Raw genomic sequence first — 21,632 nt, 5'->3', positions numbered from 1 at the left:
GCTTTAAATACTCCGCTGCATCTCTCTGCTCCACACTTTCTGGCAGACCTCTTGTTCTTATATTTTCTCAGCAAGCTCTATTCTTTCCACCCCCACCCCCCCACTCCCTCAACATATCTGAATTATAATCAGCATTAATTCTGCAAAACATCAAGTCTGGCACCGTCTTGGTCCCCAGGTTTAAATCCTGCCTCCAAGTCCTTCTCTCTCTTTAAAGCCGGTGAAACCTTGCCTCCAAAGAGGATTGTAGAGATCAGATTGCTGAGATTAACACAGCAACATCCTCCTCCGGGGTCAAACTGTGCTGTTTTGTCTTTCTCCTCCCCTCCTGGGCCTGTTTGGTCCCCCTCCCCACTCCCCGCCGCAGCCATCTTCGGTTCTGCAAGCCCTATCCTCCCTGGGGATCTCCTAGCAAGTTTTTTTGCTATGAGAAGTAGGGAAGGCGCTTTCCACATGGGATCTGCTACATCAGCTCTATGCTCCCTGAATGGATGAATAAGGATTTGGGGGATGTTAAGGGAGGCATGCTGTTTGCATGGGGATGTGCTGCCTGGGAGCCCCAGTTGCACACCCCCAGCTTCTCCAGTGACCAAGGAGGCATGTCTCTTGTCCTGGTCACACATGAACACAAAGGAGCTAGGACTGGGATTCATGCCAGTGGGCTTTCCTTCCAGTTTCCAGGCGGGCTGCCTGCCCGGGAGGCTGTGGTGTGGCTGGCTGGGTTCAGCGGGTGCTGCTGGACAGGGCTCCCTGGCAAAGGCTGGGTCAGGAGCATGGGGCAGACCCCCACCCCATGCTCCCAGCTCTGGTGGGGGCTCTCTCCTATGCCAGCCCAACTCGATTGCATCTCCCGGGGTAGTGGGCTGCTCCTCTCTTTGAAAATCCCCCTTCCCCCAGTCCTCCCTCCACTCACCAGCCAGATGCGGGATGTCCTCCCTGCCCCTGCAGCTGAAGGCAGGGAGCGGTGCTGGGATCAGCTCAGAGCCCAGGGGGAAGTGGAGGCGGGCACAGGAAGCTATTGCATCTCCTCTCACTTCATTTCTCCATCTTCCTAGGACCCTCCTGGGTCCCAGGGGCTGGACTTTTCCTGCTCCCCGGGATGCAGCGGGTCCTGGCGCTGGGAGCTAAGGGAGTCTCGGATGACAAGTCCAGCAGCTGCTGTAGGAGCCAGAAGTGCCTGCCTGCTAGGAACAAAACCCATGTGCAGTGATCATAGAGTCCAGTTCCTCCGCATCCGGAAGAAAGGAGCAGGAGGAGATGCTGGGGGATCATAATAAAGATCGGACAGCCCTGGAATAGGATCAGGCTTCAAGCCACATCCCTGCTGCAGAGCTCTCCCCCTGCTCATGCTGCACCAATGGTGTCTGATGCAGCCCCATGTCCTCCTGGTTCATTATTCAGTGATGCTTTCTGTGCATGAGACTAATCACACTGCACAGTAGTATATTAGCATGATTTATGCTGTGAAAGTGCGCTGCGCTGCGGGTGAGAGGCGGCTCCTTGCTGACCACTCTCCGGTCCCGCCACGAACGCCTCTCCACACCTCTACACCTCCACGCTACTGGACAGTGTTATTAGGCTAATGCACAGTAAGCATCTTGCATACTGAATCATAGAAAATGAGGGCTGGCAGGGACACATGTAGTCCAACTCCCTGTTCAAAGCAGGGCAAGCCCCAGTTAGATCATCCCAGCCAAGGCTTTTTCCAGCCGGGCCTTAAAAACCTCCAAGGATGGAGATGCCACCATCTCGCTGGGTAACTTGTTCCAATGCTTCAATACCCTCTTAGTGCAAAAGTTTTTTCCTAATATCCAACCTAAATCTCCCTTGACCCAAGAAGCTAGTTGATGTGTCCCCAATAACCTCCCTTCTTAAGTGGGGGGCTTACAGAATTCATGATGGGCTGCAGCCCATGAGCTTTTATGGCATATCAAATAGGCCAGAGGGGTTTGCAAGGGTCCTGGGCTGCCAGCCCCTGCTCATCCCAGTCCCCTGGGAATCTCCATGGCCACCGTGCACCCCTCTCCCTTATCTGCAGTCCTGTGCCCTACAGGGTGGGGGTCTGCAACTGCCTGGGAGGGAAAATGTCAGGGAGAGGCCCCTTGTGTTGGCTGGGAGCAGTAAATCCTGGGACTGTAAGTCTGGGACAGCCTGTGGTTTGGTCAATCAGCTTTTAGGGGGGAAACATAACTTTTTTTTTACAATTGTGTTTTCTGCCTCAGTTTCCCCGGTGTTGTTGCACACCATGGTGAGCCTTGGGGAAGAATAGGTTAGTGTTGCCTTGAACTAGTCCTGGGCATGGGGAATTCACCTTCTCATTTGCTAGAGAAAAGGCTGTCAAAGACAAAATAGACCCTTTATATAAACGGATACCAAGAGCACTGCGCAACTCAGGCCCCTGAACCTGGAGTGTCCTGGCTGTCTCTGGCCTTTGGGTGCCCAACAGGGATGCCAAAGAAGCCCAAGCGTGAGATAATCTTGGTAGAAAGACTTCCAGAGAAAGGAAGGGAGAGACAAGCAGGACAAGGGGAGGCTGGGCATGTCTACATGAGACGCTTACTAAGCATTAGCCTAATAACACTGCGTAGTAGCGTGGCGGTTAAAAACTGTGCTAATAGCCCACTGCACAGTGTTTTAGGCTAATGTGCAGTAAGTGTCACAAAAAACCCGTGCGACAGCACTACTGTGCAGTAGCTCTAGTTAGTACTTCATTAAGCAAGTACTAAACTAAATGCACACTAACTAAGGCACATTAAATGAATGTGTAGATGCACCCACTGAGTCTCAAGAGGAGCCTGAGATTGAAGGGAAGTGCTATGCTCTCCAGGCCTGTTTCTTCCAGCCTGGTGCTGCAGCTTGAACTGGGAGTATAAAGCAAGGGGTCTTCATACGGTGTCATTTGGCTGACAGAGGGGATAAATGCCAGGGAAGCGAGTCCAAGCCCCCTTTGAACCATAGAAAATTAGGGTGGGGAAGCTCCAAGCAGGACCAGCCCTAACTAGCTCATGCCAGCCAAGGCTTTGTCTAGCCGGGTCTTAAAAACCTCCAAGGATAGGGAGCCCACAACCTCTCAGGGTAAGCTGTACCCTCCAAGTGAGAAAGTTTTTCCTAATATCCAACCTAAACCTCCCTTGCTGCATCTCAAGACCTTTGCTCCTTGTTCTGTCGTCTGCCCCCATTGAGAGTCTAGCTCTGAAAACAGACATCCTTCCTCATGTCATCCTAATGCAGGCACAAACACTTAGATTGCCCTCAACTATTTTTTCTTCGGACATTTCCGCTGTGATCTGGTTTCTACCTTCCTTGATTATCATGACAACTTCCAAGTCACCTCCGCTGATCAGGTCAGATTTGATTAGCTACTTCATGCAAAAAACTCCTGGGTGGTAACGAGAAAAGTCGTGAATGGAGGAGGATCAGGATTTGCCAGAGAGGATAAAGTAGGTACTCCTCCAATGTGTCTAAGTCACTCTGAACAGCAGCAACTCTGCATTTTCCTGTTCTTCCTTAGGGTTAGGCATTGAGGATCACCCTGGGGAGAAAATGCAATGGTCCCAGGATCAGTAACCGTGCTTGAGAGGAGCTGGCAGGTCTGCTGCATCAGGGGAAGGACAACCTGTGATGGATGGGCTGGGAGAGGTCCTCAGGTCCTTGTAGGGACAGCTGTTGACTGTGGGTAGTATATGGTTGTGCTGTACCTGCGTTGCTGGCTGGGAAGTTGGAAGTTGGAGTTAGGTCCTGGAGACAACCTTGCTGGAGTGACCCACAAAGCCTTGGATGTGAAGTCTCTGAAAAGAAATACATTGCCAACTGACCTTGATCCCCCCACACAAAGCAGCCTTCAAGGAGCAATGGGAGAAGGGGTAACAGGCTTTTGCACAGTCCAGTATCTGAATTCCCCAGTGAAGTTTCCTAACTGGTCACAATGATCCCCTCTCTGGTAGAGGAATGGGCTGAAGGAAGGAGGTGCAAATTGGAGGTGCACTTTTTTTTTTTTCTGGTAAAAATGCTTTTCGTCTTCTCAAAATATCTTTGGTAAAAGTGTGATTGTTCCCAGAAACTGTTACCCCACAGATTATGGAGTGACAATGACACTGGGCACGTCTACATGAGATGCTAACTGCACAGTAGCCTAATAATGCTGTGCAGCAGCATGCAGGGCAACACCCGTGCTAATATGTTACTGCGTACGTAGCATTACTAGGCTACTGCGCAGTAAGCATCACTGAACACCCGTGCACTAGTGCTACTGTGCAGTAGCATGAGTTACTGTGCATTAATTTAGTGTGTGTGTATATGTGTGTATATATATATATACATACACACACACACACACACACATGGATAAACCTAAAGGCAGTGCAATGAATCCCAGTCTCCTTGTATCACTGCTTGACCCGAACCAAACCTCCATCTCCACAGCTGATGTTGCCTGGATGATCCCTTTCCAAGTCTATATATATACATAAAGGCTGGCACGGTGGCTGCAGCTGTAATGGCAGAGGATGGGACATCTCAGGTGGAGGCCTGGACAGTAACCCAGTAGGAGAAACACCAGGGCATGAGCAGGGGATTCAGACTCCCAATAGCCTGGGCACTGCTCTCTTTGGATAATCAGCCTAGGAGCAGGAGAAAAATGGGACTGTGGCATGCACAGAAGTGGCACTCCATGCCATCCATCTCTGAGACCACCAAGGGTAGATCTGCTTGGCACACAGCTGCAAGCTTGCAGGGGGGGGTCATCCAGGCAGCATCAGCTGTGGGGAGGGATGTTTGGGCCCAGTCCAGCACTGATGCAGGGAGACTTGGGGTTTTGCAGGGCTGGATTAACCCTTTAGTGGGCCCTAGGCAAACAAACTTGTGAGCCTTTACTTAATACTGTATATTTAGGTGACCTTTTTCACTCATTAATTATAATTGCTGCTGCGGAGGTAGGTGAGTTTCTTTCGCTTCCCCCCTACCCTTAGCCTATGTGCAGGGTGGACCTGCCTGCACTATGCACAGGGTGGGCATCACTGCCAGGGGACGGCAGCTGCAGGAAAGGGGGCTGCATGCCTGCATGCACCGGCAGGGTGGGCAGGGTGCTGCAAGCACAGTGGGGTGCCCTTGGCTTGAGGCTGGAGCTGGAGGAGGCCCCAGAGAGCCAGAGCCCTGTAGAGCACAGGGCATGGCAGCTGGGGATGGGGATGGGGATGGGGGCTGGCAGGTGGTGGAAGGCGGCGTGGGCCTGGGCAGGGGGTGCAGGGCATGGGTCAGGGCAGGGTGTGCGAGGCCAGCCAAACTGGCTTGGGATGCCTCCAGGTTCACTCTCCTGACTCCTTTGTTCCTGGGGCCTCTGGGCTGGTTTGCCTGCCTGTGGCTTTTGCGTCCCAGCCTCTGCCTCCCTAAACAGCCGCCCCGCCCCCCCCACCTCCTTCTGCACCTTTGCTGGGGCCAGCTGTAGCCCATGGAAAAGCTTGTGCCAGAGCATCCTTTCTTTTGCTCTCTCCATCCCACCTTGATGGTTATCAGGTCTTACATTAGACTTAATCTAGTCATGTAGCAAAGGGAAGAGGGACTCTGGGTTTGTGATCATGAGGACCCTGGAAAAAGCTCATCATCTGGACTGCTTGCTCCCAGATTAGCCACGGCAACATCCCCTCCACCCTTTCTGCTCCTAGAAATGCTGTAAAGCCACAGTGACCGGGGTAGCTTGGCACCTGAAAGCTGCCCTGAGCTCCCACCCCAAGTTGCTGGCCTCGAACGACTTAGCCTGATCCATATTGCCCAAGCAGGTGAGTTTCCACTCTCTGCTATTCAGTGATATGGGGGCAGGTAGGTATTACCTTCTTTGTCCCCTAAACAGGGCTGCAGAGCCAAGAAATTCCCTTTTATCCCATCCACAAGGTCTCCTATCACCCCTCCTCTATGGAGATTGAGCCCCAGGCACCTTGGCAGGGGCCTGTACCCTGGAAGGGGAAACCTACCTGCAGGGAAATTATACAGGGCTGTAGCCAAAGCCAAGCCTGGTATCTCAATGAACGCACAAATCTGGTATCCCTGGGGTGGTGTTGGCTGGAAAATCCATCTTCACTCAGCCATGTAAGATTTTATAACCTTGCTGAAGGTGGCCGTAGTGCTACAAAGCCCTTGGTCATGGCATTTTGAGACCTGTAGTCCCCTGTGGTATTTGGCATAGTCAGCAGAAGCTCTGGGGAGCAATTCGGTTTGGACTATAGGGAGGTGGAGGCTCTCCTACCCGCTGCTGCTGGGTCTTTCTGCTTCATGCGACCTCTTAAGTCCCCTGCACAATGGACACAAGCATTCACTCAATTTGTCAGGCTGCTTGGAGGAGAGGGGGCCAGAATTCAAAGGTTTTTATGTTCCTGGCATTATAAATGCCTTGTGGTTTTCACTAGACTCTCCCTCTTTCTGGTAAATCGATGGGACTCTGAATGTACAAATCCTTTGCTGTGAACAGAGTCAATGCACAGGTTAATCCCAAGACCTTTGTTTTGCAAGAGGTTCCTCTGATGCAGGGACTTATCATCAGCAAAGGTTCATTCCTTTGTCCAGGTCCTTCTCTGCAAGGAGATATATATACTTTTTTTATATACCAAGTAGGGGAACATTAGCATGGCATATTAGCCTGCCCTTTCCACCCATCGCTCAGGGACTTGAAAGCTAGACCTCTTATTTCTGCTGAAGAAAAAAGTGCCAGGCTCTTCCCCTGCTCTAAGGTGCATCCCAGAACAGGGTAAAAGCTATATTTGTCCTTGACCAAAGGGACGGGGACTTATTTCTGGGCTCTCTTCCCTGCCCAACAGGTGCAGGGACACTGAGCGGAGCTGAGGAGCAGCCTCCGGAGGAAGGGCCCGCCAACCCGAAGCAGCTGAGGATGTCCCCAGGGAAAGCAGGAGAGGGGCTGGACTTGGGTGAGGGGCTGCACCCTCCCTGCTGTCATCCTTTCACAGGTATCAGACAACTGACTGGGCCCAAAGGCTGGGCGGTGAGGGTTGATGGGGGCAGAGATGGAGCTTCCCCTTTAGCTGGTATGCTGGAAGGAGTTAGCTCAGGATCTGGCTCTGCTCCTCATCACCTCTCAATTAGGCGAGTTTGGTCACCATGCAGTCCTCAGTGAACCCCTGCAGAGGCAGAGCCCAAGGACCCCCTGCTCCTCCTCCCCACATCACCCCTTGAGCTTAAACCCTCCCTATTACACTTGGAGAGTATCTGTATGGGGATGAGGTTCATTTTTTGACTTTGCACATAGCCTTTCATTGGAGGGGAAATTCAGAAAGTGATCTATAAATATGAAGCATAAATGATCAACTACAACTATGGCAAAGACATGATATATTTTGCTGCATCCTTTTACGTTTTACATTGCTGTTATCGCTGTGTAGATTGTATTCTCCGTATATATCTTTACGGCTTGGGATATGGTTTGGTGAAGGAAAGGTAGGCACTACTAAATCTCTCTTGCTGTTGTGACTCTTGGGCAAGAAGATTTACCACTCCCAGACAAAAGCAGGAGCTGGACCTTGAAGTTGACCTGCAGTGAGGAAAACAGGCTTCTGGAGCCACGGCATGTGAGTGGAACGGCTCAGACACATATACACCTCTGCACACCCCACCTGCACCATACCCCCCCACACACCCCACACCTCAGCTACACCCACACACACCCCACACCCATCCTACACACACTGCACCCCCACCATACTCACACCACGCCATCCCTCCACACACAATATACAAGCAAACCTCACCCCCAGAATGATGACTCCCTGGGCAAGGGGAGGGATTTCCATTGGCAAAAGGCAATGGGGAGAGACTTCCAGTAACAAGATGGCAACCAGGGGGCAGGGCACCTGTCAAGGAGTGGGGCTACCCTCGCAGCCCTCAACACCTCATCAAAACCCATGAAGAGGCCCTCCAGCTGAAATAATTGCCCGCCCCTGCCATAGCACAAATTCCCATTCCTCCCACTTTCTTTGTAGACGCCTCTGACCACATGACAACCCCTCCAACAAAAATCATGATGGGCTTCATGAGATTTATTTTCTTTTTCAAACTGTAACAGTGGCAATTAGGGATAGGAGGGGAAGGGAACTGCTTTCTAAATTGAACTGCTCCATAGGCGGATCTAGAATCTGGAAAAGGGGTGGGGAGCATGATCACCTATAACACAGCACACGTTCTTATCAAGTTAAAAAAACACAAAACTACAAGCTTTACAAATAAGCTACTGACCTAGGGCTGCATTATTCAATTTTAAATTGGAGCAAAAATATATATACATTTACTTCAGTGTGCATTGATTTGCTCTATCACACAAAAAACCATAACCAACCAGGAAAAAAGAATCAAAAGATGTTGTCTCATTTGTCTTGTGGTCATTAGAAAAAATGGATCTCTCTTTTTCAGATTCACAAAACAAACCTAGCCTTCTTGAGCATCTTGACCATGCATCCATTGCTTTGCTGAAAGTTATTTCCACACTCAAGTTCATGCTTTTAGTTACAATTAAAAACAGTGCAGGACTGAAATAGGAGCTACATGGCCAGGAGCAGCTAACAGGCTGCAAAATTGCAGAAGAAAGGCTAGCTTGATTAGCTGAACATCAAGGCCATTGAACAAAGGAAGGAGACTTGTTATGACCTATGGAATGAAGAGTTTAGGAGTCAGGTGGATAATAAAGTTTCATTTAGTCAATTGACTCCATCCTTGCTGCCTGAATAGAAATGCTACTACCACTTCCAGGCAGTTGGTTCTAAATTTTGGGTGGACCAAGAATCAAAGTTGGGGGCAGAGGGTGAGGGATATAAATGCACCAATGCACCCCCCTTCCCCACCCCAGATCCACTCCTGTTCTGTTCTGTTTAGGAAAGATGACAATCAAGAGACTCTCTTTTCCCACCCAGTACAGGTACCTGAGGATCAGATGATATGACAGTGAGGGAAGGGATGAAAAGAAAGAAAAGATCCTGCCTTGAGAAGGTTAATTAAAAATTACCTGATCCTGTTATACCTGCTTTGGGAAAAATGACTTTGGGACTAGCAGGAACCTGGATATTCACAGTGGGCAAGATTGCAAACATGTTGGAGGATACAAGAGCAATTCAGAAGGATCAGGACAGATTGGAAAGTTGAACTGAAGCAAACAGGGTAAAGTTCAGTACTGACAAATGCAAGGTGCTGCAACTTGGGAGGAATCATGGGCGACTGGTGCCACCTTAGTCAAGGGGGGCATGTGCCCCCCCAGCGACCAGGGCGAGGAGGGTCCCCCATGGCCAATCTTGCCAACCAGGAAGCAGCCGCAGCGCTCCTGGAAGTGGCCATGACACTCCCACTGCCCGGCTGGTGCTCATAGGGGGTGTTCCCTTGCCCACTGCCTAAGTGGGGAGCGCAGCCTGTCGGGGGGGCACCAACGCTTTCAGGGGGTCCACAGGCACCCCCATGCACCCTCTATGCATTGCCACTGGGAGGAATAATCAAAAGCACAAATATTTATATGGTGACACCTGGCTGGATGGCAGAACTATGGAAAAGATCACAGGCTCGATACGAATCTGCAGTGTGATGCAGCTGCAGAAAAGACAAACACGGTTTTGGGTTGCATCAATAGGAGCATTAGGTGCAAGACACAGGAGGTGATAGTACCTCTACTTTGTACTGGTTAGGCCTCATCTACAGCATTGGGTACAGTATTTGGGACTCCGTATTTTTAAAAGGATGTGGGGAAGTTAAAGAGGGTCTAGGGGTGGATGACAAACATGGTAATGGGCTTGGAAAACAAGCCACATGGTGAGAGGCTGAAGGAGCTAGGCACGTTCAGGTTGCAGAAAAGGCACTTAAGAGGGGGCAAGATTGCAGTCTGCAAATATCTGAAGGGCTGCCATGAAGGAGAGGGAAAGCACCTTTTCTCTCTTGCTGCAGACAGGAGGATGCAGAACAAGGGTTTGAAGTTGCAGCAAAGTAAATTTAGATTGGATATCCAGAAAAAACGTCTTCACTGTCAGAGCAGGGAGGCAGTGGAACAGATGCCTAGAGAAGTTGTGGACTCTCCGTCACTGGAGGTGTTTAAGAAGAGGTTGGATAAGCATTGATCAGGGGTGATCAAAACGTCGCTATGCCTATGCCCATGGGACAATGGGTATGGGACATATGGGTATGTCCCATGGGACAATGGGTATGGGACATATGGGTATGTCCCATGGGACATATGGTTATGGGACATATGGGTATGTCCCATGCCTCTAGGCTTTGCTGGCTGTCATATGGGGTCAGGAGGGAGTTTTCTCTTCTGCTTCTATATTCTCCTCAGACACTGGGTGTTGGGTGCTGGGGATTTTGACTGGGCTGTGCCAGTGCTCCTGCTGGGACTCAAACCTAGAGGGTCCTGCCCCTGGGCTCAGGGTCAGACCAATTTGGGGTCAGGAATGAATTTTACCCCCTGCTCAGAGTCCTCTGTAGCAGGGCCATGGCCTCTATTTGGGATTATTTAAAGCATATATTAACAACTTTTATAACAGCAGGACATTGGCTGCCATGGTCCCCTGCTTTCCTTGGGGCAGGTTTGGGTGGGATGTCTTGTGTTGGGGCAGGGCTGATTGTGCAGTTTTGCCAGGAGGTTGGAAAATGGGTTGGTCTGGGATGATTTGGATAGGGATGAGCCTGCCTCAGGCAGGGGGGTTGGACAAGACATGACCTCTGGAGGTCCCTTCCCACTCCACTTCTCTATAATGCTATGATTTCCAAAATGCTGAACTTCAGGGAAAAAAAGGCCATTCCACTTTCCACTCCTTTCCGTGAGGACCAGGACCTGCCACCAATTGTCACTCCTGAACCCCCACCCCACTCTAATGCAGCAGATGGGCTCCCGGGCCCTCTCTCCTGGGGTTCCCAGTGTAGGGTTCATCCTGCACACCAGTGCACACGAGTGATGCCCTGAGCGGTGACTGGCTCCTGGTCTCAACTGTTAGAAACAACCTCTAGAGGTTGGTGTTTCCAATGGCAGGGGAAGGGAAAGCAGCTGGGGAATCCCAGCTCTCTGGAAGTCCCCAGTTCTCTGGAAGAGCAGGTGCTGAGAAGGATAAAATCGTGGGCAGCTGCTAAAGAGCCACTAAAACCTGCTGCATGAGGCTCGGGAAACAAGGCCATATCTTGCAAACACCTGAGCACTTCTGAAAGAGAGGTTATTTAGGGAGAAGGACCAGAAGGTTCAGGGGGGACAACAGGGAGCACTGCCCTGCACATTAGTATCATTGCTGCCCAGCAGAAAATCCTGCAAACTGGGGTCCCAGGAACTACAGAGACCCAAACCCACTAGCCTGGTGCCACATTGGAGGATGGAGCCAGGAGGAGACATGAGACAGTCAGACCATGGCTGTGTCACAGGTGATTTTTTTCCCTGCCTTTGGCATGGTGAGGGTGAAGGAAGCCCTCAGAGCAGTCACAGCTATTTCTGCATGTGAGTGAGCTGGTGCTGGGTCAGGTGGGAGAGGCGGGCGAAGCTCTTCCCGCACTCCTTGCAGCCATGAGGCCTTTCCCCCGTGTGCAAGCGCTGGTGCCGGACCAGGTCCGAGCGGTACACAAAGCTCCTCCCGCACGCGCCACACTGGTGCGGACGCTCTCCCGTGTGCACGTGCTGGTGCGTGAGGAGCTCCGAGCGGCAATTGAAGCTCTTCCCGCATTCCCCGCAGCTATACGGCCTTTCCCCCGTGTGCACGCGCTGGTGCCGGATCAGATCAGAGCGGTACACGAAGCTCCTCTCGCAGTCCCCGCAGTGGTGTGGACGTTCCCCCGTGTGCACGCGCTGGTGCCAGAACAGGTCCGAGGGGTAAATGAAGCTCTTCCCGCAATCGGCACAGCTGTGGGGGCGCTCCCCGGAGTGGATCTTCCGGTGTCCGATGAGGCTCTCCAGGCTGCTGAAGCGCTTCCCGCACTCGGCGCACTGGTGCGGCTTTGTCCCCGAGTGGAGGTGCCGGTGCCGGTGCCTGGCCAGGTAGGAGGCTCGGGTGAACGTCTTCCCGCACTGGGTGCACTGGTGCGGTTTTTCCTCCGAGTGGACGAACTGGTGCCGAGCCAGCTGGTAGAGCTCGGCGAAGGCCTTCCCGCACTCAGCGCACTTGTGTGGCTTCACGCCAGCATGGAGGTGCCGGTGGCGGTGCCGGGCCAGGTAGGTGGGCTGGGTGAACGTCTTCCCGCAATCGGCACAGCGGTACACGGGCTCTGCCACCGTGTGCACACGCTGATGTCTGACCAGGTGCGAGTGGGTCACAAAGCGCTTCCCGCACTGGGCACAGTGGTGGGGACGCTCTCCCGAGTGGATCATGCGGTGGGTGACCAAGGACTGAATCCGGCTGAACCTCTTCCCGCACTCCGGGCACTGGTTTGGCTTCTCCTCGGTGCGCGCTGTCTCGGGCAAGGTTGGTGTCTCTGGGAACATCCTCAGCGGCTCCACATTTGCAGATAGTGCCTGATGGGGATGCTCCTCAGCTCTGCTGTCTGTCCCAGCACCCGCTGGGGTGGGAAGAAAACCCAGAATTTAGTCCCCGTTCCAGTAGCACAAGGCAAATGCAGCGGTGCCCCCGTGCTGGGATCGGTCTCAGAACTGGGCTGGACCTCTGCTGCCAGCGTCCTGCATGCTGGGGGTGGGGAGGGAGCAAGGTCAGTCTCCCTTGCTAATGTCCCCCAACTCAGTAGATTTCACATAGGGTTTCCCATGAGTGCTGTCCCTGCCAAGGCCTGTCAAAATGGGGGGAACCACTTTGCTTCCACTCCTCCCAGGGGAGACAAGTGGGGATGCGTCTGCTGGCATTGGATCCAAATGGGGCTGTGGGTGGCACCAGGGGTATCTGCTCCAAGCAAGAATGAGGGTTTCTAAATACCAGGCTTTGCCACAGCACTGGTGGGTGCAGGGGAAGACTGTGCTGAGCGCTCCCCATCAACCCAAGGGCTTTAATATGCTCCAGAGACAGACGCTCGCTCGCAAGGTGACTTGAGCCTCGTCCCAGGGGCTCGCTCTTGAGAGATCGATCTCATCTGCCCTGAGAGTGGTTTAGGGGGGCAAGTCTCAAGCAACCTCACTGGCCATCGGGGACTCGGAGCAGACAGGCCAGCCTGGGCCAAGGACCCCAGCAGCCATACCTGCAGTAAACCCTCAGCTAATGAATTCAGCCCCAATTTAGTAGCAGCAAGTGTCCTGGCTCAGACTGACTGATGCCTCTCTCTTCGGTACCGGCTGAGGCTGTGAGTTTCCAGGTCTGACTTAGTCCACCGTGATAAGCTTTTTGGCTCTCAAGCTCTCTTGTCTTCCTGGTTTCTGACTCTGGTTTTGGGGCTTCTCCTCAGACTTCAGCCCTGGATTTCCCTATAGATCTGTGTCCTGGATCTTGCCCCTTGGCTTCGTTTTGGGTTTCAATTTCGACCTGCGGATTTCCCCCCTGGACTTGGTACCTTAGCTTCTGACTTCCTCGATTCTGGCCCCTGTTTCATTACAGACCCTTCTCCAATTTCTCCCTCCGGATCCGGCAATTAGCCGCGGGGCCCTCAGAGACCCAGTTGCCACAACACACCACCCACGACCCAGTCCCCTAACAGTGGTGAACTTAATCTCGAGTACGTCAGTAAATGTAGGTGTGTGGGGTCTGTTTAGCATCATCCTACTCAGTGCCAGATGTTTTTGTGGTCCAAACATGGGAGAGAGCTTTGCTACCTACCTGTATCCGGAGATGGTTCGGGGCATGGGAGCGAGCCCTCAGAGCCTTCCTCTGCTGACGAGTCGGTCTCCTCCATGCCAGAGGAATCTGTGCCAGAAGAAAGGGGTAACATGCACATGTAGACAGCTTTTCAAGTCCCAAGACAGTCAAGGCTACCCAAAGCAGAGAGGCAGAGGTTCTGGTGCAACATGCTGGCTCTTTATATCCCTTAAGAGTAAGGAAGATTGTAAATCCCATCTGCATGTGGCACCCACCGAACTACTGGTAAAGCACTTCCCTTGGGCACCTGCGAATTATGGAGGAGAGTTCAAGCGCAGACCAAGTGGGAGGCATGGGGAGCGGTGACTGAAAGAGCCTCTTTACAGTATAACTTAATGTCTCCCCAGTGCAGTAGTGTAACTGGGGCCATGACTAGGGCAGCTGTCCCAGGGGCTAGCTGGGGAGGGCAGACGGGAGCTGGAAGACAAGCTATGGCTGTCCTCAGAGGCCAATGAGCTCTGGGTGCTCCACCTAGCTCTGCTCCTCCTCAGGCACAGCTCTCTACCCTGAGCATGACTCCTCTTCCTCTTGGCCCTGGGCCCTGTCTGGACTGGACCCATCACCCTGTACTGGGTTCAGCCCCATGAGCACCTGACTCTACAGGGCTGTTATCTTCAGCCTCCAACTGCTTGGCTTTAGCCCCATGCAGCCCACCCATTCCTATACACCTGCACACTTGGGCATTAGTCTCTTCTCCTGCAGATGCCTCCCAGGCTCCCCACCTATGACCTCCACACCACCGCTGTAGCCACTACCTGAATCTCTGGTAGTATGTCAGGTAATACTCAAATGCAAACCCTTCCTAGGCCTGCCTGGGTCCCAAACACCTCTGCCTCAGCTGCTGGCTCTATGCAGCTTCCCTGGGTACTTGTGTTGCTTGAGTTTCCCTTCTCTAGCAGCACAGGCAAGAAGGAGTTGTGCCTTCAGCCTAAGTCAGAGGCATACTGGGCTCTCTCCTTAAGGAGCCAGGCCTTTAGCATGCTGGGGGTCCACCTGGTCTCCACTACGCTCAGGGGTTGCTCGTCAGTCCCCTACTCAACCTGCTCCAATTCACTGCAGTCTGCCCTCACTCATTTCCATCCTGCCTACCTTTCTGCTGGTGGCCAGGCAGCTAGCTCCCAAGCAGCATCTCTGCTGCATATTAGCACTTGTCTCTGGTTTTCCCTGGCTGCTTATTTGCCTGTAGCTATTTCTACCTGATTGCAGCCCTCCACCGCTGCCTTTCCAGTCTCCGAATAGCAGGGGTTAGCGGACCCTGCAAAAATGCCCGCTCAGGACGGAGTATCAATTCTCATATTGCCCAGTGAAGGTGGAAACCCCAGTCCAAGATACCCCCCCCAGGATATAAAAATCTAACTTAAAATCCATACAGCTGGCAGGCCTTAGCCATGCAACTGCATACCGGCAACCTCCCAAGAGAGGTTCCCAAGGTTGCTAGGGCTCCATCTCCAGAGACAAGGGGAATAGGAGACATTGTTCAAGGGATAAAGTTATATCATGGCCAGAGCCCTTAGTTAGGGGGAGAAGAAGGGAAACATTTAATGTCATTACATCACTGACTGGTGAGGAGTAAAAGCACACACCTGCCTGCACATCATGCAACACGTGTTTGGGGTTGGGATCAGGGGGCAGCAAGTCAGGGGAGGTTGGTAGGTGTGTGGGTCTCCTTGTCATTCTGGGATGGGAGTGGTTCCTAGATTGGGGGGTGGGATGTTCTGATTTACCTGGGGTTGAGCCCATAGACCAGGAGCTTTCTCGAGCATCCTCATCACCACAGACCCAGAGCTCCAGCTCCCCTCTCTGGATGCGGCAGATTAAGTCTGGGGTGGGACCTCGATGTCCTAGTTCAGGAAATGCACAAAAGGACATGATGCTTGGTTAATCCCCACCCTGTGCCCCGTTGGAAGAACCCAAAGGCCTTCAATATCCTCACGGTGCCTGAGGAAAAGGGAAGGTGGGCATTTAGAAGGAAAGGGAAGGAGCCACAAGCAGAAAACTTCAGAAAAGCAGCCCTAGGAGCAGTCAGTGGGCTGAGGCTCAGCTGGTCCTGCTTAGGGGGTTGAGCGTTGCTGACCTAGCTACCTGGCTACAGTGCTATTCTTAAGGGCTGCTTCCAGACATCCTAGGACAAGGCTTGTTCAAAGGAGCCTGATGAAACTCCCTAATTAAGTCTGGTGCATGGACTGCCCCCATCAACCAGGCAATGAGATGGACGTTCACATGGAAACCACACAGAAACCATCACTCACCATAATGTATTTTGAGGGTACAAAACTCACAAACACCCTCCAAACACCCTCCAGCAGCTCATCTTTAGACGCACAATCACCATTTTCTTACTCTTCCTCCGTGTCTCTACTACGAGGATGTGGTCCCCTGTTATATACGACTCTTAGTCAATATTAACGAGATGGTGCGGATGCACTGGGGGAGACAATGGGAAGAGATATCGCTATCCAAAAAAAATTATTGAATGTGGCAGCCCCAGGAGCTGGACCAAGAGGAAGAGCCAAGAGAATGTGGCTCCATCTGAAAAAGGAGAATAGAAAAATTCAAAACCTCACAGAAGCCCTAATGGAGGAAACAGCAGAGGAGAGAAGACAGATTGAAAACACAAGCCAACTCTGTATAAAGACAAGAAGAAAGGAGAGACATCTCAGAGGCCACACAGCTCTGGGGAGAAGGAAGAAACAGAGCGTTACCTAGATTAACAAGGGCTTGGTAATTCCTCAGCATCTGGTCCCGGTAAAGCGCCTTATCTCCATCGTCCAGCAGCGCCCACTCCTTCCGGGTGAAGTACACGGCCACGTCATCAAAGGTCAGCCGGCGCTGCAAATACAACCGTTATACAATCAGCCCATTCTGCTACAGCCTCCCTGGACACCTGAGGCTACACTGCACGCCAAAGCTACCCCAAGTAGGGCTGAAACCTTCCCACCTCTTCTCTGACAGCTGTACCAGCAAAGGGCTTGGCATCAATGCAGCTCTGCTGATAGAGAAGCACGTGTCACCTTATGCCACAGCCTCGGAAAGGCAATGCAGCTCCTCCCGTCAGTGTACGGCATATGCAGATCCCGACACCTCGGATCTGGCATCGTGACCCCGGCAGAGACTCTGCAAAGTAGGTGCCGCGAGTCTGACCCAGGAAAACTGTTCCCACAGCTTTGATTCACTGCAGGGGGACTCTGGGAATTCACCCAAACACCCCTGCAGGGAACTACCTGTGCTGAGTAGTGTTAGGAACCTGCCTTTTCTTCCCATATGGCTCTAGGCTAGGGAGCTTTTAAAGACCAGCATCCTGGGGATTTAATGCCCCACACAAGGGATCTCCCTGCTGATGTCCTACCTGAGTCTGGGCCGCTGCAGCCATGCTTGCCATCTCAGGCACAGGACTGGACATGAAGACCAGCAAGGAACGGGCAAAGGAATTGGACCCTGGTGTACAAGGAGGGAATGCAAACTCCTGATGGCCTGGGCTGGCCGGGATCCTTGGAAGATCAACCTGGAAACAGGAGAAAGACAGGACTCTGTCATTCACGCTCCATCCACAGAAGCAACAGCACCGGTTAGGCAGATTCCCTTGGCACCAGTCGCAGCTGGAGGCTTGAAGAGGGGATCCTCCAGACAGCAGCAGTTCTGGGGATGGGGTCCTGTATCCCCTCAGACATGAGTCCTAGGAAACTGGGACTGGGATTCACATCACTTTGCTGTGGGCCGTGTGAACTGGCTTTGCCTCTAGTGGCCTGGCAGGTGCTCACCCCTAGCCTGTGTATGAGCCTGCCCTGGAGGGACCCGGCTGGGCTCAGTTGCAGAGCTCCCCGCCGCGTGCTCCCTGGTGTTGGCTGGGTGTCACAGAGTACCCCAGTGAGCTTGTTTTGGGCTCTTACAGACTTCAAATGCTCTGCCTGAGCACTCAGAGGTACCCGAGACAGGCCCCTGTTTCACTGACTCTAATCAGGACTTCTAGAGCTGGCATCCCCCACCATCTGCCCTGCCCGCTAGCTCAGCGAGGATATAGTCTCCATCATCAGTGGCTCTTCAGGTCTCTCTGCTTCCCCCGCTTTTTCCCTGTACCACTGGCTCTTGCTAGATTCTGCCCCAGCTGCACTCCCACCCCCAAGTGCAGCTGGTGCCTTGCTCACCTCAAGAGGCCGGTCCTGCCCCTTCTGCAGCTGGTCCAGCTCAGGTGTCAGGGAGCCCCTCTCCCCTAACACCTCTGGGGATGTCCTTTGCAACTCTGGGATTACAGGCCCTTCCTCATAAGGCTGCTCCTCAGCTTTGCTCGGGATCGCTGCATTCGCTGGGTAGGAAAGAGGTGTCACCTGTTAGACCTGGTATTGCTGGCACGGGGAAAGCCCTAATATTTCCCTCTGCCTGAAGCATCCCCAGGTCTCAGCATGTGGCACAAGGGGGAGAAGGAAGAGTCAAAGACCTCCACAGCCACCAGCCAGAGATGCGTCCCAAGATGCAGCCCTGCTCAGAGAGGTGATCACAGCATCATATCAGAACCAGCATAACCATCACTCCCCGGGGGAGAACAGGGGACCTCCCTGCTGTATCAGCATCCATCTTTTAAAGGGAAGGGAAATAAAAGGGTGATATGTTCCTGGGGACATGGGGGCTTCCAGGAGAGCAGGAAAAACTGACCAAGTTTTCTGCTGATGGGTGGTGCCTCATGTATAGAAAGGTCAAAAGCACTGCTCCTTACCTGCACCTGAGGAAGGGTCTTGTCTGGGGCATGAGGCCCAGGAGCTTTCATCTGCTAATGTGTCCCAGGGCTTCTCTGTCTCGGGGGGACCTGCAGCAGGACAGAGACCTGGGGTTCAGCGTGCAAGAACCAGCTGCAAAACACTGGGAAAACCTATCTCCTTCACATCAGCACCATCATATTCTTGGGCACAAAGGATGCACACAGCCATGAAAGAGGGGCCCCTGGAACACAATCCTTGCTTTTAATAAGAAGGCACTATAAGGCCCACGCAAATACTCGGTCTTTTTGCTGGGTGCTATACAGAGAGAGTAGAAAAGACCAGGCTTTCTCAAAGTGGGTGCTGTCCTGTAAAAGAGACCCCAGTCCTGCCCTTCCCCAGCTACGTGGTTGTAAAGACTGGGGCCCTGTCACAGGCCAGGGCAGTGACGTGAGCCTCTCACCCCAAATGCCGGGCAGCTATTAGGCACCGAGTCTCAAATGGTGCCATGCATCTGGCACGATACCTGACTCCGGCTGAAGTGGGGGCTCCTCTTTGGAGATATGAGGCAGCTTGTCTTGGGGCCCTGGAGTTTCACCCCATCCCATCTCCTGCTGCGGCATGTCTACAGGATGGGGCTGAGGCTGCTCGAGACAGGAGTCGAGAGGATCCCACAATGTCCCAGTGGGTGCCATCTTGGCCAAGGCCACATCCTCAACCTTCATGTGCACTGTGACCTGGGGACAAGATAGCCATGTCGCTGGGAGAGATGGGGCTAGGAGGGAAAATCCCCAAACAGACAAAGGTGGGGAGGCAGCATCGATACGGGGGCGAAGCGCTCTCACCTGGAGTGTCTCGTCCTCCGCCTGCCCCAGCTGAAAGCCATCGGCAAGGGTCACGGCCTCGGCGCAGGTCTCCACGCCGTGTCCCCACTCCCAGCTCTGCATCTCCCGGGGCAGGATGGCCAGGAACTGCTCCAGCACCACCAGCTCCAGCATCTGCTCCTTGCTGCGGCGCTGGGGCTCCAGCCAGCGCTGGCACAGCTCCTGCAAGCGGCTGCAAACCTCCTGTGGCCCTGCGGCCGCCTGGTAGTGCAAGCCGCGGAAGCGCCGGCGCCAGGTCTCTGGGGTGGGGACCTCGTCCCCCAGGGCCAGCTCTGGGGACACCATGGCTGGTGCTAGTGCTGGAAAAATGGGGCTCATTGCCGGCACTGGCCTTAGTTTGGCAGCCACGGTGTCTGCCAGGGGAGGCCTGTCCCAAGCTCTCACTCTCCTGCTGCTCATGCTTGGGGCCTGCCGGCCACGTCTTCTCTTTTGGGGCATCTGCAAGGAAAGGAAAGAGCCTGCACGTTATCATGTGATGAGGGAGCCAAGAGCACAACCCTCATTGAAGCCTCGGGGAAATGACAGTCCCCAAGCACCACTGGGGAATCCTAGGACCCATGTGGCTTTCCACCCTCCTCCCAGCAGCCCCGCTCCCACCTTCCTGCACGCGTGTGCAGCTGCCCCGTGCACTGCTATGTCCTGGCAGGACCCTCCATGGCTCTCAGCACCATAGGACCCCATCTAGCCCATCTCCTGAGCCCGCCGCTCCTTGTTCTGACATCCGCCACCGCTGAGAATAGTCCAGCTCCATCCTCTTTGAAACCACCCTGCAGATTTACAATCATAGACTCGGAAAATGAGGACTGGATGGCACCTCGGGAGGTCACCTAGCCTCGCCCCCCCCCCCCCCCCCGCTCCAAGCAGGATCACCCCAACTACATCATCCCAGCCAAGGCTTTGTCTGCCTGGGTTTTCAAAACCTCTGAGGATGGAGGATGGATGGAGGCTGGGGCAGCCTGTTCCAGCACTTGGCCATGATGCCCCTTTACAGGTCCGTGGTGCACCCAGGGCATGAATACTCTTGTTGTTGGTCCCCGCACCTCCAGAAGGACATAGGACAAGCAGAGGAAGCCCAGAGAAGGGCACCAAGGATGAGCGGCACTGCGGGGGGGGCTTCCGCATGAAGAGAGACTAAGGAGGCCGGGTCTGCTCAGCTGGGAAGAAACCCTTGAGCAGAAGGGGGTGCAGGAGAAGTGTTTCTAAAATGCTGAATGGGGAAGAGAAAGCCGGCAGGGATTCATTATTGGCAAGAACAAGGGGCCACAACACGACCCCCTCGGAAGCCACCACAAAGCACTTGTGTCTGCCCCGGCGCGGCGGCGTGAGAGCGGGGCACTCGTGGTCCACGCGGGGATCCAACACAGGCCCGGGGCCGGCGGGGAAAGGGGCATCGGCCTCCCTGGATGCTGGAGGCGGCGAGCCCAGGGCCCACCCGGCTCTGAGCCAGGCCGCGGCGGCTCTTGCCAAGGGCAGGGCAGGGCAGGGCAGCCCGGAGGGGAAGGCAGGAGGCAGCAGAGAGAGGGGTGCACCCCCGGCCCCGCGCGCCCGCCCCGGCACCCCGCACCCGCACCCCCTTCCCGCACACGCACCGGGGCCAGGGCCGGGCAGCACTGGGCGGCGAAAGGCTCGGCCCAGCCCCGCAGCAGCATCACATCCTGCCACAGCTCCGCCCGCAGCGCCCGGGGGACGGGCACGGGCATGCTGAGCACCGCACTGGGACCCCTATACCACGGGGGCAGGGGGTCACATCCAGCCCAGCCCCTGCTCCGAGCAGGACCAGCCGCAGCTGTACAGATGGAGATGCCACCACCATGTCTTGGGGTCGTGCATCACCCCCTCCTAGAGAGAAAGGGTTTCCCCCCTCTCCCCCTAATATCCAACCTACGCCTCCCTTTCTGTGTCCAGGCAATGCGTCCCTCTGCGCTGCCCCGTCCCAGCTGGGCTCAGCCGCGGGTGCTGCCTGGGTGTCACCCGACGGGCTCTTTCTTGCCCCGCCAGTCTTGAATGGGTCCATGGCCTTGCTCGTATAGTCGGGGAGCGCTCCCTGCCCTTGGCCCCGAGCTCCTGCTTCTCCCCAGTCTGGAGGCAGTGCTCTGCATGAAGTCTCTCCATGCTCTCTCCTCCTCTCCCAGCTTCTCCCGAGACTTCCCTGCACCCCAGGCTCCTTCAGGGCTCTGCTTTCACACCCACCTTTCTCACCACCTCGGCCTCCCTTTGCTTTGCGGGGCTGCCTTGGCCCTTCTGCGCTTGGCCCTGTTCAGCTCTCCCCTGATCTTCCTGGGACGTCCCCAGCAGCTCCAGGGTGACAAGCCCAG

At 54.1% G+C, this 21,632-nt stretch overlaps 1 protein-coding gene across 1 annotated transcript in view; it reads right to left on the bottom strand.

Annotated features, from left to right (window-relative positions):
• LOC109285389 (zinc finger protein 420) overlaps nt 1-21,053 on the bottom strand; it is a 33,614-nt gene extending 12,561 nt beyond the window's left edge. Inside the window, exons 1-11 of the mRNA XM_059731595.1 lie at nt 20,907-21,053; nt 19,279-19,755; nt 18,960-19,170; nt 18,454-18,543; nt 17,888-18,045; nt 17,092-17,247; nt 16,448-16,574; nt 15,470-15,586; nt 13,707-13,793; nt 11,561-12,507; nt 3,299-3,302 (exon numbers count right to left, since the gene is read on the bottom strand). Of these exons, the coding sequence (XP_059587578.1) occupies nt 3,299-3,302; nt 11,561-12,507; nt 13,707-13,793; nt 15,470-15,586; nt 16,448-16,574; nt 17,092-17,247; nt 17,888-18,045; nt 18,454-18,543; nt 18,960-19,170; nt 19,279-19,755; nt 20,907-21,017 (2,485 nt within the window). The 5' untranslated portion in view covers nt 21,018-21,053. The remainder of the gene's footprint in view (nt 1-3,298; nt 3,303-11,560; nt 12,508-13,706; nt 13,794-15,469; nt 15,587-16,447; nt 16,575-17,091; nt 17,248-17,887; nt 18,046-18,453; nt 18,544-18,959; nt 19,171-19,278; nt 19,756-20,906) is intronic.
• Nucleotides 21,054-21,632: the final 579 nt, after the last annotated feature.

This window comes from Alligator mississippiensis, chromosome 7, assembly GCF_030867095.1.
Source record: "Alligator mississippiensis isolate rAllMis1 chromosome 7, rAllMis1, whole genome shotgun sequence".
Lineage (NCBI taxonomy): Eukaryota > Metazoa > Chordata > Crocodylia > Alligatoridae > Alligator > Alligator mississippiensis.
Note: the sequence above shows the minus strand (reverse complement) of the source record. Positions and strands in the feature narration are given on the sequence as shown.